The sequence below is a fragment of the Arvicanthis niloticus genome, chromosome 1 (genome assembly GCF_011762505.2).
Source record: "Arvicanthis niloticus isolate mArvNil1 chromosome 1, mArvNil1.pat.X, whole genome shotgun sequence".
Lineage (NCBI taxonomy): Eukaryota > Metazoa > Chordata > Mammalia > Rodentia > Muridae > Arvicanthis > Arvicanthis niloticus.
The window spans coordinates 5,599,317-5,622,125 of NC_047658.1; the positions used below are offsets into that span (position 1 = coordinate 5,599,317).

Genomic DNA, 22,809 nt, shown 5'->3' on the forward strand with positions numbered 1-22,809 from the left:
CTTGGCTATCAGCTTATCAATCTTACTGGCCACAATGCTGGGTTCAGGGCTGCTCCTGGTGGCCATACTCGCCTACCTGAGTGTCATGGTCTTGGCCTCTGTCTGGCAGCAGAAAATCAGGGGAAAATTGCCTCCAGGACCGACTCCTTTGCCTTTTATTGGTAATTACCTACAGCTGAATTTAAAGGACATCTACAGTTCCATTACACAGGTACCACTGGATGAAAGGATAGATGGGACGTGGGAGTACAAGAGTCTGTGCGATTTTGCATGTTTTGTGGCAGAAAATTCATAGAGTAATCGAAAGTCTTATGTTACTGGAGTTTAGAAGGCTATGGAGCTATTTCAAGTCTTTGGTTTGTTGTTTGTTTGTTTGTTTGTTTGTTTGTTTGTTTTTCAATCATTTGTTTGTAGGCTATCACATAATCTGACCTCTGTGTACTGGTTCAGTTAGGTGAATAAGTCATCTAATAGCCCCCCATTTACTCCACATCAGTTGTATGAGAACTATGGCCCTGTGTTCACCATCCACCTTGGGCCTCGCCGAGTTGTGGTGCTTTATGGATATGATGCAATCAAAGAGGCTTTGGTGGACCAAGCTGAGGAGTTCAGTGGACGAGGAGAACAGGCTACCTACAATACACTCTTCAAAGGCTATGGTGAGGAGGATACCACATTGGGGAACATGCCCAGGGAGTTACCCATTTAAGTAGCCTACGCCCTAACTCATCTCTCCCTTCAAGGCTGTAATGAGTCCTCTGATTTTCTCTATATATCCATGTTGAATGTTGCCTCTCATTGTGACCTTGCCTGGCCTTTCTGAGATCTGTGACTGTAGACAGACTTTTGCTACTTTGTGGGGTCTTCTTTCTTCTGTCCTTCTCCACCCTCTTCTTACACCCTTTCAACCTCCTAACACTAGGTAGGAGAGAAAAAGAGATAGAGGTGAAAGTGGACAAAATTATTGTTAGACTACTTCCTACTGATTAGGAGTGATGAGTTCCTTAGGACAACTTTGATCTGCACAGTCAGGATATATAATTTCTTCTTACTGTTGTTTCTTTGAGCAAGACTACTTAACAAACCACAACCAACAGCAACCAATCAACAACCAAAACGCACCTCTCAAGGCGCTAACATTTATATAACATCTGAGGAGTCTCCAGAATTCTAAGTATCACACACTCTCAGAAACTATCTGCAACTGACAAAATCATTCCCCTGCTAGAGCAAATCACAGTCCTCTACTTTGAACAATCTGAAGAAACTCCATATCCCATGCCTGTGATTAAAACAAAAACATATTCCCCGGGCTGGAGAGATGGCTTAGCGGTTAAGAGCACCAACTGCTCTTTCAGAGGTTCTGAGTTCAATTCCCAGCAACCACATGGTGACTCACAACCATCTATAATGGGATCTGATACTCTCTTCTGGTGGGTCTGAAGACAGCTACACTGTACTCACATAAAATAAATAAATAAATCTTTTTTTAAATTATAAGGTATTTTTTTAAAAATGTATTCTCATAATATTTCAGTATTTTACAAAGAAACCAAAATTCTCACTACATGTGACCATTGTTCTTGGTTGCTCTCTAACTCAGTGTGTCTCTTCTCTTTCACTAAATGCCTTCCTTCTGTGTATCTTTTTCTCTTAGAACCTCTTGACATTCTCCTAAGTTGACTACTTCTTTTTAATTTAGGCGATATTTTTATCTTCTTTAAACATTTTAGGTTCTCTTATCTTACTTTTCTGTGTGTGAGTGTTTTCCTGTGTGGATGTATTTGTACCATGTGTGTGCTTGGTGCAGTGGAGGTCAGAGAGATCATCAGTCTGTATAAAGTGGGACTCACAGATAGTTGGGAGCCATTGTGTAGATGCCTAGCCCAGAACCTCGGTCACCTGCAGAACAGTGAATTCTCTTAATCACTGAGCCTTCTCTCCAGACCCTGATATGTTTTTATCTTTTGGTGCCTTCACCTTCTAAATCTCACCAAAATTCTTTCCCTTTTCTTCCTCTGATTTGAGACTCACAAATATTTGCTTCTCCATTTCCTGCTTTCACCTGCTGTGACAGCCTCTTCAGACAGCCTCTGCTTCTCTGTCTCCCTGGTTTTTATCTGTTTATAGCCCAACTCAGAATTACTCACAACCTTCATTTTCACCCGATTTGGGGCCCTTTATTTATGGGTCTTTGCTCATCTAAGTGTCTCAGTGTTATGAAATCTGAGATAAGGGTGGTACCCAACCCCAGATGGTACTGATAGCCCAAAGAATGACCTATACAACTCATATTAAGGAGAAAAATTAGCTCATTAGGGGTCAATTATGCAGTGAGGAGCAACTGTCAAATTGAACAATGTATGAAAGTCACAGTACCTTCTAAGCTCCCATCTCATGAAGCTCAGTCTACAACAGAACTGATACAAATGTGGGATTTGACAAAGGTGCTACAAGTACCCACTGACACATTCACTCTCTATATGTTTTTAATTATTTATTTTATTTTTAATTATGTGTATTCATTGGGGCCATGAGTTGACATACTAACAGAATGAAATGAAAATCATTTTATCCACATGCAGAGCATCAGTTGCAGGTCTCAGGCACGTTCTACTGATGCCTCTGGGTTGGTTTTTAAGATTATTTATTCTTACTTTTCCATGTATGGGTGTTATGCTCACATGCATATCTGTACACCATATGTGTACCTGGTGGCCATGGAAAAAAAGATGGAGTCAGATCTTCTGACCTGGAGTTTTAGGGTTTATGAGCTGAACAAGTAGAAGTGCTGAGCTTCAAACACAGGTCCTCTGCAAGATCAGCCAGTGCTCTTAAGTGCAGAGCCATCTCTCCTGCCCCCAGTTGCCTGTATTTTTTAAATGCTGTTTTACATACTTCATGTGTGTTGTCTCTAAGATGCATATAATGCTTATAGAAAGTTATAGTTCAGTAAGTGCTGCCCAAAGTTACAAAACTTCAAAATGGCCTTGAGCAACAAGAACACTCAATAGTCAAGAAAGGGTAAAATAAAGAAAAAGTACACAAAGAGCTAAATACCTTTATCACGCTAACTCTGTGGCTACAATTTAACACAGAGGACCTATACTTTTCCCTAAAGAACTGAGGGACACAGAAATAGCTACTACTACCTAGTGTCAAAATATAGAGGTGACTATAGCTCAGGCCACATAAACAAAACCAGAGCCAAGGACTGGGGTGTAGTAAATAATAATAATAAATAATAATAATAAACAACTCAGGGTTTCTTCCCACCTTTCCCAGATGAAAGACACACACAGCCTTTATATTTTAATATGCCTTATGCAGCACAATAGCTGGGCAGCTGCCTACCCTCCATGCCGTTAGAATTCATTTCCCTATCAATAACTTTCCCCAAGTCACTACTTTACTAATATCTTTGTTCTATCTTTGCTATTCTTGACCCTCTGGGCCACATTCTCTTGGCCCTTAGCACATAGCAGCTCTCCTCCCTTCTGCTCATTCTTCTTCCACAGCTTCCATGGAGGCTGCTTGGTCCCATTCTCCTTCCTCATAGTCTCTAGCCCAGGAAACCTAACCCACCCCCCACACCCCTACCCTTCCACCCCCCAACCCCCAACCCTCACCACCACCCCCCACCCCCCACCCACCCCCACCTATTTCTCTTCTCCCCAGCTGTGGGCTGCTGCCATCTTTATTTACCAATCAGAATTAACTAGGGGGCAGGGTCTCCCTCAGGCTAAGTGAAGATTCCAATCTTAGAGACCAGCACTTAGCACTACAATAAACATTAAAAGACAATAACTCAACACCAGGGTATGTTTGTGTTTAGGCCATCCTTGTTTTAATGGAGATTTGCTGTTTTCAGAAAATGCTCAATATGATTGGCTGGCTTAGCCATTTCAGAGATCCAGAATAGCTAACCAGCATCAAGAGATGTAATAGAATTGGTCCAGCTAGAATATTGAGGACTAGTCTCCCTGCATTCTGGGTCTCTCTGCTTCTGTAACTTGTAACTCTCTGTTTCCTTGCCTGGCTGACTTGTTCCAACTTTCTTACTCTGAGTGTGTCTGATGCAGGGTCTGCTGCACTTGTATCTTCCATGTTCTTTCCATCTCTATCCGTCTTTTTCTCTTTCCTTCCCTCTTAGAAGCCCTTTCCAGTGTGGACCTGGTCCTTCTTCAGCCTCAGTCTACCTCTCCCCACCCTCCATGTTCTTATCTCTACAGGTGTGACATTCAGCAGTGGCGAGCGGGCCAAACAGCTCAGGCGCTTCTCCATAGCCACACTGAGAGATTTTGGCATGGGAAAGCGTGGAGTGGAGGAGAGGATCCAGGAGGAGGTGAACTGTTTGATCAAGGTGTTGCAAGACACTTGTGGTAAGCAAGAGACCCTTAAGTGTTTGGGCAAGAGAAGGAATATCCCTGACACTGAGAGCCTATGGGTTGTGGAGAAGGAGTGCAGGGAAGACCATCTACCAAACCATCCCAGGAATCTAGTGCTGAGTTTGGTGCCTCACTCCAATGCCCATACCATCCGCTAACTCTTCTCACTCATAATCCCAATGTCTTCTCAATAATGTCACCCCTCTCAGGAGCCCCCATTGACCCCACTGTCTACCTGGGCAAAACAGTCTCCAATGTCATTAGCTCCATTGTCTTCGGGGACCGCTTCGACTATGAGGACAAAGAGTTCCTGTCACTGATGCAGATGATGAAGCAAATGAATGAATTTGCAGCTTCACCCACAGGGCAGGTAACAGACTCCAGCTCTGCCAATTGGCCTTTATTGTCCCACACTGACCATACCCACAAAGGGCAAGGACCACCCTAACTCTCATCTCCACAAACATAAGCTCCCCTCAAAACCAGCCTTCACCCTCAGACAATTGAACCTTTATATCAGAACCCACAGGAGCTATCCAGTATTCAGAATCTAATGACATCTGGATTATCTCAAGTAGCCTAAAAACAAAGCCCTCTGCTTGACCCTCTTCCCTGGACAGGTTTCCCCAGCTCAATCTCTAACAAATCTTGTGTGATCTTCCTGAAAGTTGAGACACCTGCCCAAGGGAGACAAGTGACCACCTCAGGCCCCCTCCTCCATTCCTGAACACCTACCTGGTTCTGCAAAACCAAGACCAATAAAGTTATTCAGCCCATACACACTGCTCTCCCAAAATGTCCCACTGGCACAATGGCACATGTTTGTCCCATGTAAATTCAGGAATGGATAGACAGGCACCTCAACCAAGGCAATCAAGACCTCTAAGATGGACTGTTTTCCTAAAGACCCATATGAGTGGTCTCCCAGCCACATGCAGCCCACATCAAAAAATGTCTGACAGGTGTGTCCTTCACCTTATAACCTGAACCATCCCACGCTGAAGACCTGACTATGTAGAAAACAAATTATAATCTCAAACAAGTATTAAGACAACTAAACTTAGCCCTCCCAGATGCCTAAAAATCTGGATACATGAGTCACCATGACACTCCTGGCCTGAACAGTAGAAGCCTGGAAATCAGTTAAATAGTTGAATGCCTACTAGTATCCCCTTTTGATCCACCTCATCTGGATTGTAGAACAATGACCCTCATTCTTTAAATCACCTGGAAAATTGCTGTCTCTGGGGCTTCAGCAACAGTTCAGTGGTTTAAGAGCATGCACTTCTCATCCTGAGGACCTGAGTTCAATTCCTAGTACCTATGCTGGTCATTTTACAGCTCTAGGGGATCTGACTTCAGACACTTGTACTCATGCACATGCACATAATTTAAAGTAAGATAATAATAATAAATGATAATTAGCAACAACAAAATGAATACAAAAAGTTCTTTCAAGAATAAAGTAGAGTTGCTGTTTGTTGCAATCCAGCCTCACATAAATACATTAGCACCTGGATGGATGCCTTGAGACAAGTCTACTCTCACTGGACATTGCCACTGACAAGTCTCATTCCTATCTTTTCTCCTCTCACCCCCAGCTCTATGACATGTTCCATTCAGTGATGAAGTACCTGCCCGGACCACAGCAAAAGATCATCAAGAATAGTCAGAAACTAGAAAACTTCATGATACATAAAGTGAAGCAGAATCACAGTACCTTGGACCCCAATTCCCCACGGAATTTCATTGACTCTTTTCTCATCCACATGCAAAAGGTGATCCCAACATCTGGGGATGGGACGTCTAAAATGGGGCAGCTGGAAATCACCCTAGAAAAGAAGGAGGAATATAGGCCCATTAAGTTTCCATGATGCTCCTCACAGTCCCAATCATAGTTAAACATTATTCTTCCATCTGCTGATCCTTGTCCAAGCCAGGATATGGACAAGCAAATTGCCATACCAACCAGTATTCCAGCATTCCCCTGTGAGACACTGTTCTCAGTAAACCCTGCTATTCACCTACTTAGTGTAGGAGGAACTAAGTTGGGAGGAGTAAAGAGAGGAAGAGGAGGAGAAAGCAGAGGAAGAGGAAAAGGAAGAGAAGGAGCTAAGAGAGAGATGGAGAATGAGAGAGGAGAGATGGAGGCTGATGTTCGCTTGTCTGTAGCAGTCAAAGGTAGTTGGTATATGTAGGTTGGGTATTGGGTTACAACTCTGATTGTAAGGTTATCTTGTTATTGATCATTACTAAATATATAAGCCTTTGGATAATCTAAGCATTAGAGTCTCATCTGTACCAAGCCCCTGTGGCTGGCGGGATGGCACTGTCCAGCCTTGCAGTGACAGTGTGGAAGATTGGCAGAGCCATGTCCCATGCTGGTGTCTTGTGGGTGGCAAGGCTGGTGTCTCTAGCTGGTTGTTTCTAGCACGTGGCCTCTGGCCACACAACATGGCGGCTGAGCTCAGCAGAGTTGCTGCAGCTTAGATAGTCGGCATGACCAGCGGCCAATTTTTAAATAATTACTACAACAACTTAGCATGCACTGAAGCTACTGTGAAAGATTCTGTGGAGCCTAAATTTCACAAAGAGAGAAAGTGTGCCCAGAGTTGCATGCTGATTTCATGCAGACAGAAAACTGTGCACCCTTGCCTCTATGGCTCTTGGGCTTTTGCCATTAGCCACATGATCTCTAGCATTTCATATCTCTATTAGGAAATACACATCAATACACATCAGTGGCCCTGGCAACCTGGATTTTTTATGTGACATCAAAGTGCTTCCTTCACAGCTGAGAAGAAAGGACATAGAATTCTATTGTACATAAAGGTCAAGGGTCTGGTTAGAAGCTCTTCTATGAGTTGTTTCAGGGAGGAGGAGAGACTAACATTAAATTCTGGTCTGTGACTCAGATCTATCTTTAATGACACACTCCATCATGGCATCTGGGGAGTTCTTTCCCACAGTCCTTACCCCTGGCTCTCTAAATAGTTCAACCATGAAACGAGTGACAGACATTTACCTAGACAGAGAAATGAGCAAAGCTTTTCGTACAAACCCAAGACTCCACACAAGACCTGGAGATTACCTTTCCCACCCTTTGAGAACTAGATCCAAAGAAAAGTCCAGAAGTGGTGCCTGTTGGGTCCCTCTCCTCCATGAGGAACTTAATCCACAGTTGATGGCAGTTGAGAGAAGATAAAATTATATTCCTTAGCGGTGTGGCTACTAATAAGTTGCCCTTTCTCAGGTAAAGAACCCCTCACCCACACTCATCCAGCCAAGCCTAGTTAGAAGCAGTTGACCACAGCCAAAGGAAGCAGGAAAAATAGGAGGGAGACTTATTAGGAAAATAAGGAAAGGATCCAACAAAATGGAAAGTAGAAGATAATAGAGGGGACTATGTTTAAAGTGCCTTTCACATATATGTCTAAAAACATGAGGACTCAAGGTTCAGTAGGTATGGAAGGGGATTCATCTGGAAGGGTTTGGGGGAGAGGTGTGAATGTATTCATAATACAGTAAATGAAATTCTCAAAGAATTAATAAAAATATTTATAAAAGAATGACTAGAAAGTTTTAGAAAATTAAAACCCTTAATGTTCCCCCAAGGGGATGACAAAATGATAGATCTCTCTCTCTCTCTCTCTCTCTCTCTCTCTCTCTCTCTCTCTCTCTCTCTCTCTTTCTCTCTCTCTCTCTCTCTGCAGGAGAAAAATGTTAATTCAGAGTTCCACATGATGAACCTAGTGATGACATCATTAAGCCTCTTCTTTGCTGGGACTGAGACAGTCAGCTCCACATTACGCTATGGCTTCCTGCTACTCATGAAGCATCCAGATGTGGAAAGTGAGGCTGGCTATGTGGCAGGGAAGTTGGGAACCCCAGATGCTCCAACCTCTTCCAAGCTGACAATGACCCTCACCTCTCCCAGGTCCTTGAATACTCAGACATGCCCTGCTATACAGAGACAGGGGCATATTAAATGCATAAACAGAGTTCTTACTAACTGTTAAAATATTAGACATTCCCAAATTGCTTTCCCTTTGGCTGTTCTCTGGCTGATCCCTGTTCTCTGGTCCCTGCCCTGACTCCTCCTTCTACTCCCCACCATGATTCTGTCATAAAAATAGATAAAAGGACCCTGGCTAGCATTTAGGTATGGAGATATGTTTATATGCTTGTCATTTACAGAGACATGTAGTACATACAGCATTACACATGTGTTATAAATACAGTGTTGCACCTGCTCTGAGGCTTCTGGACTTTTAAAGACACTCCATATCCTCTTGTCTTCCAGCCAAGGTCCACGAGGAGATTGACCGGGTAATTGGCAGGAACAGACAGCCCCAGTATGAGGACCACGTGAAGATGCCCTACACCCAGGCTGTGATTAATGAGATCCAGAGATTTTCTAACTTTGCTCCCTTGGGCATTCCTCGAAAGACTATCAAGGACACTACCCTCCATGGCTTCTTCGTCCCCAAGGTGCAGCCATGTCTATCCATCTACAGCTATCTAACTCTATTCTAACTTCCCCCAACTACCATAACAACCTCACCAGGGACCTCTGATTAGATTATTGTTACCTCTCCTAGACTTAGTGCCTCTGGAGATGCATCCACATGTCCCCAACTTCTTGTCCATTGCTTTGAACTCCAAGTTCTATCTGCTCTTCTGCCTTGCTACCTTCCAATCTCTCAATACCTGGACTAAAATTTGAAAGGTGTCACTGTAACAGCCTATCTCAGAACATGAACCCCATGTAGCTCAAATCACCTACTCCTGGTGGTACATGTTACATCCCCTCAAAACTCATATTCCCTAATTCCTTTCCTCAGGAGACCCCCAACTCTGTGCCTTTCAGTTCTCTTCATTTGGATCCTAACACCTCTTGGAATCCTTTTTCCATCAACCCATCTTCTGAAATCTCCTTTCTTCCCTCTTCCAGGGCACTGAAGTGTTCCCTATACTAGGTTCTCTGATGATAGACCCAAAGTTCTTTTCTAACCCCCAAGACTTCAACCCCCAGAACTTCCTGGATGACAAGGGACAGTTGAAGAAGACCCCTGCTTTTCTGCCCTTTTCCACTGGTAAGAAAACACTGGGTTACTGGACCACTACTCACACCAACGGGGGTAGCTCATGCCAGCTCCCCTCTCTGTGATGCTGCTTAGCATCAAGCCAACCAGGTGCAACCCCTGCACCTCTCAAGCACCAGACATCCTGGATGCAGGTCAAAGGATCAGTGGCATCAGTGATCTCTTTCAGAGAATAGGGTCGGGGGGAGAGGGAACTGACATCTTTCCCAGGTCATGCTCAGGCAAGCAATTCTTCAGACTCTCTTTTTTTTTTTAATGCAGTTTTAAATGATTTTTTATTTTCTTTATTTCTTAAATAATTTATTATTTTTTAAATAATTTATTTAATGTGATTGGTATGAGGTTATCACATCCCTTGGAATTGGAGTTACAAACAATTATGAGCTGCCATGTGGGTGCTGGGAATTGAACCTGGGTCCTTTGGAAGAGCAGACAGTGCTCTTAACCACTGTGCCATCTCTTCAGCCCCATATTCAGACTGTTTAAAGGGGGACAACAGCCAGGTGGTGGTGGTGCATGCCTTTAATCCCAGCACTCAAGAAGCAGAAGCAGGTGGATCTTTAAGTTCAATGCCAGCCTGGGTCTACAGAGTAAAGTACAGGAAGTCAAGGCTACACAGAGGAAACTCTGACTTAAAAAAAAAAAACTAAAAATAAATAATAGATAGATAGATAGATAGATAGATAGATAGATAGATGATAGATAGATGATGGGTGCATAGATACATAGATGACAGATAGATGGTTAGATGAATAAATAAACAAGACCACAACAGAGCATCCACATTTGAGAGTATAGTTGGTAACTGGTAGAGGAAACATCTGGACTTCTCATTGCTCCAGCTTACAGTGGGTTATCCCACTTTGTATAGGGACATTGGGGTTCTCAGAGGCTTAGGAACCTTTCCTAATGATCCTTCATGCTCCAGGGTAGAAGCCCCTTCTCCCTAAGAGAACACTGGGTACTGTGAGGCAAGGCAGCAGTTAGAGCTGCCTCCACCCCTGTGCTCCTTCCCTCTCTCCTCTTCAGGGAAGCGGTCCTGCTTTGGAGATGGCCTGGCTAAGATGGAGCTCTTCCTGCTCCTCACCATGATCTTGCAGAACTTCCGTTTCAAGTTCCCAACGAAACTAGAAGACATCAACGAATCCCCTAAACCCATAGGGTTTACCAGGATCGTACCAAAGTACACCATGAGCTTCATGCCCATCTGACTCTGGGTTGAACCAAGGTGGGGCAAGAGGGAGGAAGAGCCTGAAGTGGTACCAGAAAAAATGTAGAGTAAAGAGAAAAGATAAAGACAGGAGTTAAGAAGGGACCACTCACATGGAAGAAACAGAAGACTAGTCACCTTGGTAAAAATGTTAACAGTAATAATAAAAAGAAAGAAACATGCAGTCTGTAGCAGTAACAATGACTGTCACTCATGAACAAGGGTCACTCGCCTCTGGAAAACTGTCCCATCCTTCTCTCCTTCAGTACTCTAAACAAGAGCAACATGTTCCCAAGGACAGGTCACAAAGATAGAGCTTACAAATTTGAGTCTAAACTGAGGTTTAAATGATTCGGGTTAGCTAAGTTTGAGGCATGGGACTCTAACCCCAGAGTTCAGGAGGGAGGGGATCATGGATCTCTAGGAGGCCAGCCGGGATTATACAGTGAGAACTTATCTCAAAAAAGCAGCAACAGCAACAAAAACAACGTCCTTTAAATTGAGTTCTCATAAACCATAAGAGTCCAACATGTATGTAAACACAGATCTGTATTCACAGCCATTTGGTCAGGTTTTTTGTTATTGTTTTATTTACAGATTGTGTTTTTCTTTTTGTTTTGTACATCTGTCTGTTTGGAATATTTAGTTTACATTTACTTATTAGTGCTGATGGTAGAGAATGCCATGGCTTACATGTGGAGACCAAAGGACAACTTTTGGAAGTGTCGTCTCTCCTTACAATACATGGGTCCCAGAACTCAAATTCAGGTGTCCAACCTTGACAGCAAGCACTTTCACCCACAGAGACACCTAACCGGCCCATTTAAGTAGTTTAGGCAGTTTCTTTCTTCCTTCTTTTCTTTTGCTTGCTTGCTTTCTTTCTTTCTTTCTTTCTTTCTTTCTTTCTTTCTTTCTTTCTTTCTTTTTGATATATATATAATATATATAATATATATGTATACATATGTATATATACATATATATATGTGTGTGTGTATATATACACATGTACATATATATACATATATACATACATAATATATACATATTTTATATGTATATATTTTATATATATATATAATCTGCATATTCACCTGAATGCCAGGGAGGGCATTAGACATCAGATCACATTACATTTGGTTATGAGCCACCATGTGGTTGCTGGGAATTGAACTCAAGACCTCTAGAAGAGCAACCCGTGCTCTTAAAAGCTGAGGCATCTCTCCAGCCCACTAGACACTTTCTAAATGTCACCCTTTCCTCAAATAAAACAATAAGGACTTGAGATATTATTCCATACACTGAATAATCCTGTCTGAGGCATTTTTTCTAAGCCCTGGCAAGCAACTGATCTAGCACCAATACACACTTCCCAACAGTCTTGCTTTCTCACACACATCTTAATCACCTGAACACCTGTTGTGCCTCACCCCCTGTGCCAAGTAAGGCCACTGTGTCTGACTCAGTCTGGGAGATAAAAATCACTTTGACAGAAATCCAGGAGAACATTAAATTACTATAGATCATCAAGGATGTGTGTGTTCATGCATAGAATGCACATGGCTGTGATTGCCCATTCTCCTCAGCCATATGCCCGTGTACTCTTCATAAGTTTGTGAAGGTAGGGGTCTCTGGGGCTCAGCTAAAGGACCCAACTAAAAGTCCTCTAATCTGCCTGCTCTCACATGATTCAGTGTAAAGCTGATACATCAGCCTGGGATCCTTTTTCTTCATAAATTAAATGCTGCATATGGAGATGAGGAGATATCAGATTAGAGAGATTGCCACTTGTGATGGCTATTCTTAGCTGTCAACTTGACCATATCAGGAATTAACTAAAGCCTATGAGGATTTTTTCTTGACTGAATCATTTGTAGTGAGAAAACACATTCTAAATTTAAATCTTTGGAGGTGGAAAGGTTTACCTTAAATCTAGGCCACAACTTCTCTGGCTGCCTACATAAAAAACATAGAAGAAGGAAGCTCTGGATCCTTGGCTGCTTGCCCTCATTCTCACTGGCAGGTATATTCTTTCACTGACATTAGAAACTACTTCTCTGGGATTCCAACACATACTGAAGACTAGCTGATACATCCAGCCTCATGAACTAAACAACTAGTGGATTCATGGTCCCTTCGATGGCAGACAACCATTACTGGATTAGCTGGACCACACCGTGTAATCCATTCATATATATTACATATATATACATGTATATTATACATATAAAATATACATTTGTATTTATATATTAGATATATCTAATTTATATGTGTGTGTTATATATAATATATTTGTGTTTATATGTTAGACATACCTAATTTATATATATTATGTGTTCCATATATAATACATGGAGAGTGTGTGTGTGTGTGATTCGTTCTATCAGTTCTGTTTCTCTAGAGCAGTGGTTCTCAACCCTCCTAATGCTGCAACCCTTTAATACAGTTCCTCATGTTGTGGTGACCCCCAACCACAAGATTATTTCATTACTACTTTATAACTGTAATTTTGCTAGTTATGAATCGCAATGTGAATATCTGATATACAGGATATCTGATATGTGACCCCTGTGGAACTTGTGGCCCACAGGTTGAAAACCACTGCTCTAGTGAACCCTGACTAATACTTAATGGTTCTAGAAAAAAACAGAAGAATAAGGATGATTTTTTTAAATATCTGGAACAAGCTTTTAATTTGCCAACACCTACAGTTACTGAAGTCTCTCATAGAGGCTTAGAAAATACTGAAAGGCCAAGGTGTGTGCTATTTATCAAACTCATGAAGACAAATGTATTTGATTATCCTGATTCACCTACTGTGAAAGCAAGGAATCTAGTTATTCTGTACATAAAGCTTTTGACAATCTGTGGGAAAGTAAGAAAATGATGGTGTGGGTTGACTGCTCCTAGTATCTCTGGGTAAATTGACAAAGGGGAAGAAGTAAGCTCTGTGATAAAATTAACTGATTTCCAGCATCTCAGAACACAGTAAAGGAGAACAAGTAAATTATAATGTTGACCGGCTCCAGGTGTACATAAATAGTCTAAAGAATTCTAAGTGCACCCTGGGAAAGGATCTTCTCACCAGCCAGCCCCAGAAGTTGAGTTGCAGAAAACCAAATCAAAGTCCTCTTTATAATGTTGGCTGAACTACAATGAAAACTCAAGCCACAGCCTTAAGTGTATAGGCGGTTAAAGTAAAGACCTTGGTAAAGAATGGGATGCTGTAACTTGGGGTGGAGCTGTATGGGAGGACCCCTTGAGGTTGAGAACTCTGAACCCTCAGATTCTCAAAGACTTATGTCACCAAAGGAAATGGTCTTTCCACCCTCAGCATAAGATGCACCCCTGTCCACACCCCCTGAAGTATTGGATTTTCTGCTTCTGACTGAAGAAATTAGTCCCTCATTGTCATCAGTGACTTTCCCTGAAGGAATTCCCAGACAAGACAAATCAATGTCCCTCAGGACCCACCAATGGTTGCCTTTAGGACCACAACCAGGCTTAAGGCAAAACAAGCTTCTAGAGGGGAGGTAGAAAGGTGTACCACATTACTAAAGAGAATAATGAATTTGCTAATTCATTCAAGCAAAAGTCTGGGAAATCTATGTAGGAATGGATTTTAAGGGTGTGGATTCATTTAAGGGTTTGGAAGAAAGATAAACTGGATCAGCTTGATCTATTCATATTGCTATGGCATTGGAATCCACTGGGAAAAACCAAAAACTTTTAGTCAATTCAAACTTAGATTGAATGAATTTGTTCTTACAAAGGACAGCATGCTTCACAGAAGTGGAGTTAAGGTAGACTTTATAAAGGCACACGTCAAAACGCTGTGTGGAATCCACAGCTGGGCAGGAAAATTGTTTTACTTCCCTCAGATTATTTTCTTTCCTACTATATAGTAATGAAAAGGTCCTTTCTTCCTTTTCCCACATCATAAGCATATGCAGATTTCACAGAAGCAAAGGCAGTGTTAATACTTCACAGCCCATTATCCTGTCTTACCTCAGCTGCAGGCCACTAGGGTCTCCCAAGCACTCCAGAGCAAAAGGTCAATCCCTTAAGGGATGCCCGGCTCTGGCTCTTTAGTCCTCACAGGGAACCTGTGTAAAGTATTGTCAGTCTGAGGACTGACGGGCTGATGCCTGGGATGACGCAGTTCACTGCTGGGCAGGCAAAAACAGAGGACTGTCGTGGTTAGGGCTAGCTGTCACATACCCACAATATGGGACCTGAGTGGAGATTCTGGATTTAATCTCAAAGCTCACACAGGTGGTGTTTTAGTTTTTGTTTTTGTTTTTTGAGTGTCAAAATTTTGTTTGGCTGGTTGGCTGAAGCATTTGTCAAAAGATGGTCTACTGAAGAGGAGGCAGAAACACCTGGTCTCCCTTGGCTTAGTGTCGATGAAGGGATTCTAAGGCTCAGGGAAATTGCATTGGTCGTGTGGGCAATCAGTTTAAAACCTAATCCTCCGCAGTGGGAAGACCCAGAAGACAGGCCCTTCACTAATCCTGTAAGATGCAAAATGGTGAGGGGGCATCAGCACATCTGAAGAGCTTTGTTGTCTCCCTTTTCTTTGCACTGGACTTTAGAGTTTGATGTACTGCTCCTCAGTTGGATGAATGAGATGCCAGGGCCCCAAAGTAGCAGGGCCAGGTGGCAGCACTGAACTGACAAAGGCAAGGTGGTTGTAGCTATCACGGTGGGCAGCTTAGACAAAGCAGTGTTCATAATGGCTTAACCCATAATGGTCAGCACAGGCAAAGTGACTTCTATGATGGTGGGACTCCTATAGACGTTTGGTGCTAGCTAGTTAATCATGGTGTTTCCAGGCATAAAATAGATAAGAAGCATGCTACATCTTTTAAACATATAAACAGAAAACTTCTCAAACCAAAACAAAACAGGCTTCCTGAGCCTCTTTGCTACCTCACTTCTCATTTTCACAATTCCCTGTGGGAAGACTGTGACACTGGAATAGTATGCTGCTGGAGAGCTCTTGAACACAGCAGTTGTGCCTACAGTAGGGAAGGAGAGATGTGAGTGATGCTTCAGGGAACTGTTTATTCACCAGTCTCTTCTGCCAAGACAGTGGTCCCCAAAATAAGGTCATATATGTGAGTACATATACATGTGCACACACATATATTTACACATGCATACACACATACATATATACATATACATTCATATACATGCACACATACATGCAACCATGCATACACATGTATACATACATAGATATACTCATACATGCACACACATATACATACACACACTCATAAACATATACACAAACATACATATACTCACACATCACACATACATGCAGATACACCTGCATGCACATGCTTATTCTTTCCAGACTAAGCCCAAGCAACAGTGGGTTGAATATCTTCTGTGTGCCAGTCACTGACTTTATTCCCATGTACTCCTTTTCTAGAATGGAACAAAGAGTACATATGAATGGCTTAAAACTGATGATGTGCTGAATCAGTTTTAGAAGCTGCAAGTTCAAAACCAAGGTCCAGCAGAACCATAGCCTTTGAAATATATATGAGAATTCTTCCTTTCCCTCCCTCTTCTCTAATGACTGCAATGTCTGCAATTCCCATTCTCATGCCCAAATAGCTCCAGCCTCTGCCTTGTGATCACATGACATTCTCTGTATTTGTTTGGCTTTGTATATGCACCTTATTTTGTCTTTGTTTTGTTGTATATGCACATATGTATTCATATGTTAAATGCGGGCACACATATATGCAGGTACTTATGCATATGTATATTCATGCATGTGTAAGCCAGAGGTTGACATCATATGTTTCCTTAATCAGTCTCCTCTTTGCTTACTGTGACAGGGTCTCAACCCTGTGCTGAACCCAAAGCTCACAAATCCATCTAGTCTAGCTAGCCATGTTGTCCAGGGAATCCTGTCACCGCTTTCCTGTCAACCTGACTTTTAGGTGGATGCTGGAAATATGTTTCAGTCTTCATGTTTGCACAGCAAATACTTTATCCACTCGGCCAACTCCCTAGACCCCCTCATGTTCAGTTTCTTGTAAGAACATAAGTCATACTGTATTCGAGGCCCACCCTATTCCAGACTGATCTCATTTTAACTATATCCTATTTCCAAATAGCTCACACACTGAGGTCCTCAGGCTAGGCCAGCAATACCTAATACTCATTCTCTTAGTTAGGGTTACTGTTACTGTCATGAAACAGCATGACCAAAGCAACTTGGGGAGAAAACGGTTTATTTGGCTTACACTTCCATATCACTGTTTACCATTGCAGGAAGTCAGGACAGGAACTCAAGCAGGGCAGTAACCTGGAGGCAGGAACTGATGCAGAGGGCATGAAGAGGTGCTGTTTACTGGATTGGTCCCCATAACTTACTCAGCCTACTTTCTTTTTTTAAGATTTATTTATTTTATGTATATGAGTACACTTTAGCTGTCCTCAGACACACCAGAAGAGGGCATCAGATCCCTTTACAGATGGCTGTGAGACACCATGTGGTTGCTAGGAATTAAACTCAGGACATCTGGAAGAGCAGTCAGTGCTCTTAACTGCTGAGCCATCTCTCCAGCCACAGCCTGCATTCTTATAGAACCCAGAACCATCATCCCAAGGATAGCACCACCCACAATAGGCTGGGCCCTCCCCCATCAATCACTAATTAAGAAAATGTTCTATAGACCTGCCTATAGACTAATCTTATAGAGGCATTTTCTCAATTAAGGCTCTCTCCTCTCCAGTGACTATAACTTATGTCAAGTTGTCATAAAACTAGCCAGCTCACTCACGAATCACTCAACCTTATAAAGCCCCAGGTTAGTCTATGTGGCCCACAGGATCAGAGAGTGCCTTCAAATTCCCCTGAAGTCCAACAACTAGGGAGTGACAAATGGCATTGCTGTGTAGGAGAGTGGGAGTTTAGTGTACATCTCATGACTTTCACTGATGAGTTAGATGGAGCCCTTCTGTTTTCATTCCCCCCCACACACTTAAGATCTCCAGATCTTTGTATGTACATACCCTCAACTACACAAACAGTTCTTCTTTCTAGTCCATGTCACATGAAGTCTCTTATGTCCTTTATCTCCAACTCCCCCTTCCTTTGCATCTTTTTCCTCTTCCATAGTCCCTTTCCCATTTTCCTATTTTAGATACATGCATGCACACATACACACTCTTAAATCCTGATTAAACAGATAACAATAATAAAAAACTTGGTTTTATGTTACTTTTCTTAACATGATGATCTATCTGTATCCTGTGAATGTCATAATTTCATTCTTGTTTGTTCCAGAATAAGATTCTATGTTGCATGTGCCCCATTTTCTTTATACAGTCATCTGATGATGACATCTAGGCTGATCTCATATCTTGGCTATTGAGAAGCATACAGTGGCAAATGTAGCTGTGTTGTGTGTTCTTTTTAATCCCATCAGCCAGTCATTGTCTTTCTGTTGGTAATTTGAGACCATTTTCCTCCAAGCTCCACTGAAGTGTCCCCTCTGCCAATGAGGCTTCTCTTTTTTTATTTTATTAATTATTATAATTTTTTCATACAAGTTGTTGGATATGATAAGGTTGACAGAAGGAAATGGAATGTCACATATTTTGTTAGTTTCACTTTCTTCCTTATTGGCACTATGTTGAATAGATTGTTTTTGTTCATCTATGTGTTCATGAAATTTATTCTATTCGAGGCTCTATGGTTGAAACTTTCATCCTCATTCATGTGTGATATTGTAGGGATAATGTTTATATGCACTGGGCAAAGATGTGCCTCTATTCTTCCTTGCCTGCCTAAGGAACCTTCTGATTTGTTAAAATAAAAGGCCTATGGCCTAAAGCTTAAGGAAGAATAGTAAGGAGAGACATCCAAGCAGAGAGAGCTATTCTGGGAAAGAATCAGACAAGGGAAGATTCACCAGCTAGACACAGAGGAAGTTGGACATTCAAAACTGAGGAGAGGTAACTAGCCATGTGGCAGAACTTAGATTAGTAAGGGTAGAATAATTGAGTGATGAGCTAGTTGGGAACAACTCTAGCTTAAGGCCTGGGCATTAATTAATAAAACTAAACCTCCCTGTCATTATTCAAGATCTGGGGCAGACATAGAAAAGCCCATAAGGTTACATGATATCCCTTTCAGTATCTTCTGTAGTGCTAACTTGGCAATTGTGAAGAGCTTTGTTTGTTTTCATGTGTCTTTAGTTCTCCTTCATTTTAAGGGATAGTATTGCTGGGTATAAAAATCCTATTGGGCAGTTATTTGCTTTTATTCCATGCTCCTAGATTTTAGGGCTATGTATGAGAGATCTGAAGTTATTCTGATGTGTATACTTTTGTTAGTGAGTTGGAGTTTCTTCATTACTCCTTTGAATATTGTTTCTTTGTTTTTGTACTTTTAACATCTTACCCATAATATGTTGTGGATAGTTTCTTCTCAGGTTCATGTCTGTTGGAGTTTTAAATGTTTCTGATTTTTAGAAACATTTGTGGAATTTTCTTTTTAAAAAAAAAAAAGAGGATTTACTTAGTATATGTGAGTACACTGTCACTGTCTTCAGAAACACCAGAAGAGGGCATTGGATCCCATTACAGATGATTGTGAGCCACCATGTGGTTGCTGCAAACTGAACTCTGGGATGAGAGGGGTGAACTGAAGGCTCTTCTAGACTGGGCAGGGAGGCACCTTGGGGATGAGGAAGCCCTGAAACTTGATGTCCTTGATAGTTCTATGAGCCACACCAAGAGGAATTATGTCTCCATATCTCTGGATCTCATGGATCACAACTTCAGTGTAAGGCATCTTTATTCTATCCTCATACTTGGGCTGTAGGTTCCTGCCAATCACCTGGTCCATCTCCTCATACACCTTGGCTAAGAAGAGATGAGTTTATATGTTTAGAAAGGGAAGATATACTAAATATGCAAAAATTTAGGAATGTAGAATTACAAGTGACATGTTGTAGACCATTTGCAGTAGATGTTAGCAGTATACGGTGCTGGAGTAGGGTCCCATTAACCTTCTTGGGCCAGAATCAGATGCATTGGCAAAAGAGATTTACAGAATGGCCAGAGAAGAGCAAACAAAGGACCTTTTATGACTGAGAGGAGCAGTTTACAAATCAGTTCAGACCTTCTCAGTGTTTTAACAGATAGTGAGACTCAGCCTGAGATGGGTAGTTTGCTGGGATAAATTAGCACCCCAGGACTCCCACCAACACTGATTCCCAGACACACCCTTCTTTAAACAAGGCACATACATCCCAACATCCTAGAACATCACCATAGCAATATCATTGAACATATCCCAGAACTAGAGCCAGTGGACCAATCCAGCCTGAGAGGTCTTAGGTGCATACTGAGTAAGGCAAATTGTGTTTTTGAGTGAACTTTTGAGGAAAACAACCATTTGCTATCTTATGCCTGCTTGGGATTAGACATACCCATGATTATATAAGTACATGCACTGTAGGAAATGGCATGCCCAGTTAACAAAGGCTTACATAACTCAAGCCTATCAATCAAAACAGAAAACCACCCACACCCTGCCCTTAGCAATCAACTCTTCCTCCCTCTGGACCCATAAAAGGAAGCCCTGAACAATGACCAGGGCTCCACAGCAAATCCTGTTCAACCCTCTGCTCCTCTACAGTGTAGCTATTCTTTACTTTCAACTTGATTGGGAAAAATGCTTCATGGCTTTGCCATTTGTTGCATTTCTTCAGAATCCTGAGAATACCTTAAAGAATATGCTAAGAACCTGGAGAAGCTGGTCAGATGGTAACCAGCATTCACAATAGGTGCCTATCAGATCAGCTTTCCTCAGAGACTATCTGAGGACACAGAGATCCGGGAAAGCTGGGGTTGGGATAGCCAATTTCCATCATGGTGTGGGGGTCTGTGGCCTCCACTTCCACTATCTCCCACAGCCTTACCTGCAATGCCAGGGTGCTTCGTGAGCAGCAGGAAGCTGAAGTACATGGTTGTGCTGACTGTCTCTGTGCTTGCGGTGAAAAGGTTCAACATGGTCATCCACAGATTCCTCATGTGAAAATGAGTTTGAGGGTTCTTCTCCTCCTATAGGAAGAGAGACATTTATGCTAAGTCCATTTATCATTCTTTCAGGAACTACTGGGAGTTTTCCCTGGATTCACTTTTCTTAGGGTCATATTTAAGGTGGGAAGAGAGAGCCTGATCAACCAGGCCCTCTCCAAGTGCTGATTTCCAACAGCCTCAAAAAAAAAAAAAAAAAAAAAAAAAAAAAAAAAAAAAAAAACACCTTCTTTTTTGGTCTTCTCTATACTTTTGCTATCAACTTAGTTGGAATATATTTCAAATAATAATGATGTTTCTAAAAAGAGGCGAGATGGAGGAGAGGGTAAGAAAGGGAAGAGAAATAAAGAGGGTAGAGATGAAGGGGTGACAAAAGTTAGAAGCAGTTTCTGCAAGGTGGAGAATCAGAATTTGGAATGAGAGCATCCTACTTTTCACAATTTGATGCCCTTAGAGGAAATTCCCTTCCTGCAGGCCTGTATGTGTGTGTTCAGGAAAGAGGTTCAGACAAGCAAGAGTCAACTGGATTTTTGTAAGGGCAGTGCAAGCAGCAGAGATTTGAGTTCCTTTCCCAAAATCCCCACTGCCTGCCTTAACACATAACTTCTCAGAATCTACTGTTTCTCTTATTCATCCCATGCACAGGTGACCACCACTCTCACCATTTTTGTCCCACAAGACCTGTATGAGGAAGCTGCTCTCCTCCATGATGCACTCCTCAATGCCATGCTTGCCAAAGCCAAAGTCCCACAAGGTGGTGATGGAGAAGCTCCTGAGTTGCTTGGCCTACTCTCCAGAGCTGAAACTCATACCTGCAAAGCCAAATACAAGCACAGGAGGAGGTTAGAGCAACAATTGTTTGGGCAATAGAGCTCCTCTGACCAGATATGGAGAGTGTGGGGTTGAGCAAAGGGCTGGAATATGAGAAGTGGGTAAAGCTGAGAATAAGAAAGTAAGAGGATCCAAATTCAGAGCACCAAAGACCTGAAATACTGAGATATAATAAAAAAAAAGAAAGAAAGAAAGAAAGAAGAAAAAAGAAGGAAAGAAAGAAAGAAAGAAAGAAAGAAAGAAAGAAAGAAAGAAAGAGAGAAAGAGGAATTGGAAAGACAGTTCAGCAGTTATGAGCACTGGCTCTTCTATTGGGATAAGCGGGGAGTTTGAGTTCTACAATCCATGTGCTAGCTCATAGCAGTCTATAATCCAATTCCAGGAAATCTGATGCCCACTTCTGGCCTCCCTGGACACCAGGAAAGCACATGGTGCACAGACATCATGCAGGCAAGACAAATATACCCCCAACATTATTATTTTATTATATTATTATTTATTATATAATGATTATTCTTTTTTTTTCATGCTATATCTTTTTTTTTTTTGGATTTTTATTAGATCTTTCATTTACACTTCAGATACCATCCCCTTTCCCCATTCCCCCCCCCTTAGAAAACCCCTATCCCATGCCCCCTTTTCCTTTTTGCATTTATACATTTTTTTAAGAAATGTTAATCATAGGCTTTATAAGTTTGGTATTGTTCAATCAGAGGTGTAACCCACTACCCAACCTAGATATATCAACTATCTTTGACTGGTGGAGATACATAAACATCTGCTTCCCTGTTTCCCCCCTCTATCTCTCTTTCATCACCTAGCTTCTCCTCTCCTTCTTCTTCTCCTCTTCTTACTCCTTTTCTTCCTCTCAGTACTCCTCCCACCTTAGCTCCTCCTACACATCACCCTTCCTGTTAAAAGGAAACTTTTCTCTCAAAATACAATTAGAGCATAATTATGCCTATTTGTACCAGTGAGGTACAAGATAGTCCTAATACCCAGTCCATCCTTTTGTTGACTAACCAGCACCTCTGTCATCTATCCTAATTAAAACACTTAGTTCTGAACCTGGCTTTTTCCTTGGCTTTAGGATGAATGTCAGCTGATGACCATACACTCAGATCTTTTCTCTCAAAGTAAATAGCTATAAGTTTTCAACCCCATCAGAAATCCAGAATGACTGAGTTGACTA

General features: G+C 41.9%; 1 protein-coding gene across 1 annotated transcript; it reads left to right on the forward strand.

Annotated features, from left to right (window-relative positions):
- The first annotated feature begins 1 nt into the window (after window position 1).
- Window positions 2-10,887, forward strand: LOC117714965 (cytochrome P450 2A12). The gene is made up of 9 exons (XM_034511720.2): window positions 2-211; window positions 497-659; window positions 4,233-4,382; window positions 4,598-4,758; window positions 5,990-6,166; window positions 8,102-8,240; window positions 8,692-8,879; window positions 9,343-9,484; window positions 10,523-10,887. Exons 1-9 carry the CDS (start codon window positions 35-37, stop codon window positions 10,702-10,704), a joined length of 1,479 nt encoding a protein of 492 aa, XP_034367611.1. The 5' UTR covers window positions 2-34; the 3' UTR covers window positions 10,705-10,887.
- Window positions 10,888-22,809: the final 11,922 nt, after the last annotated feature.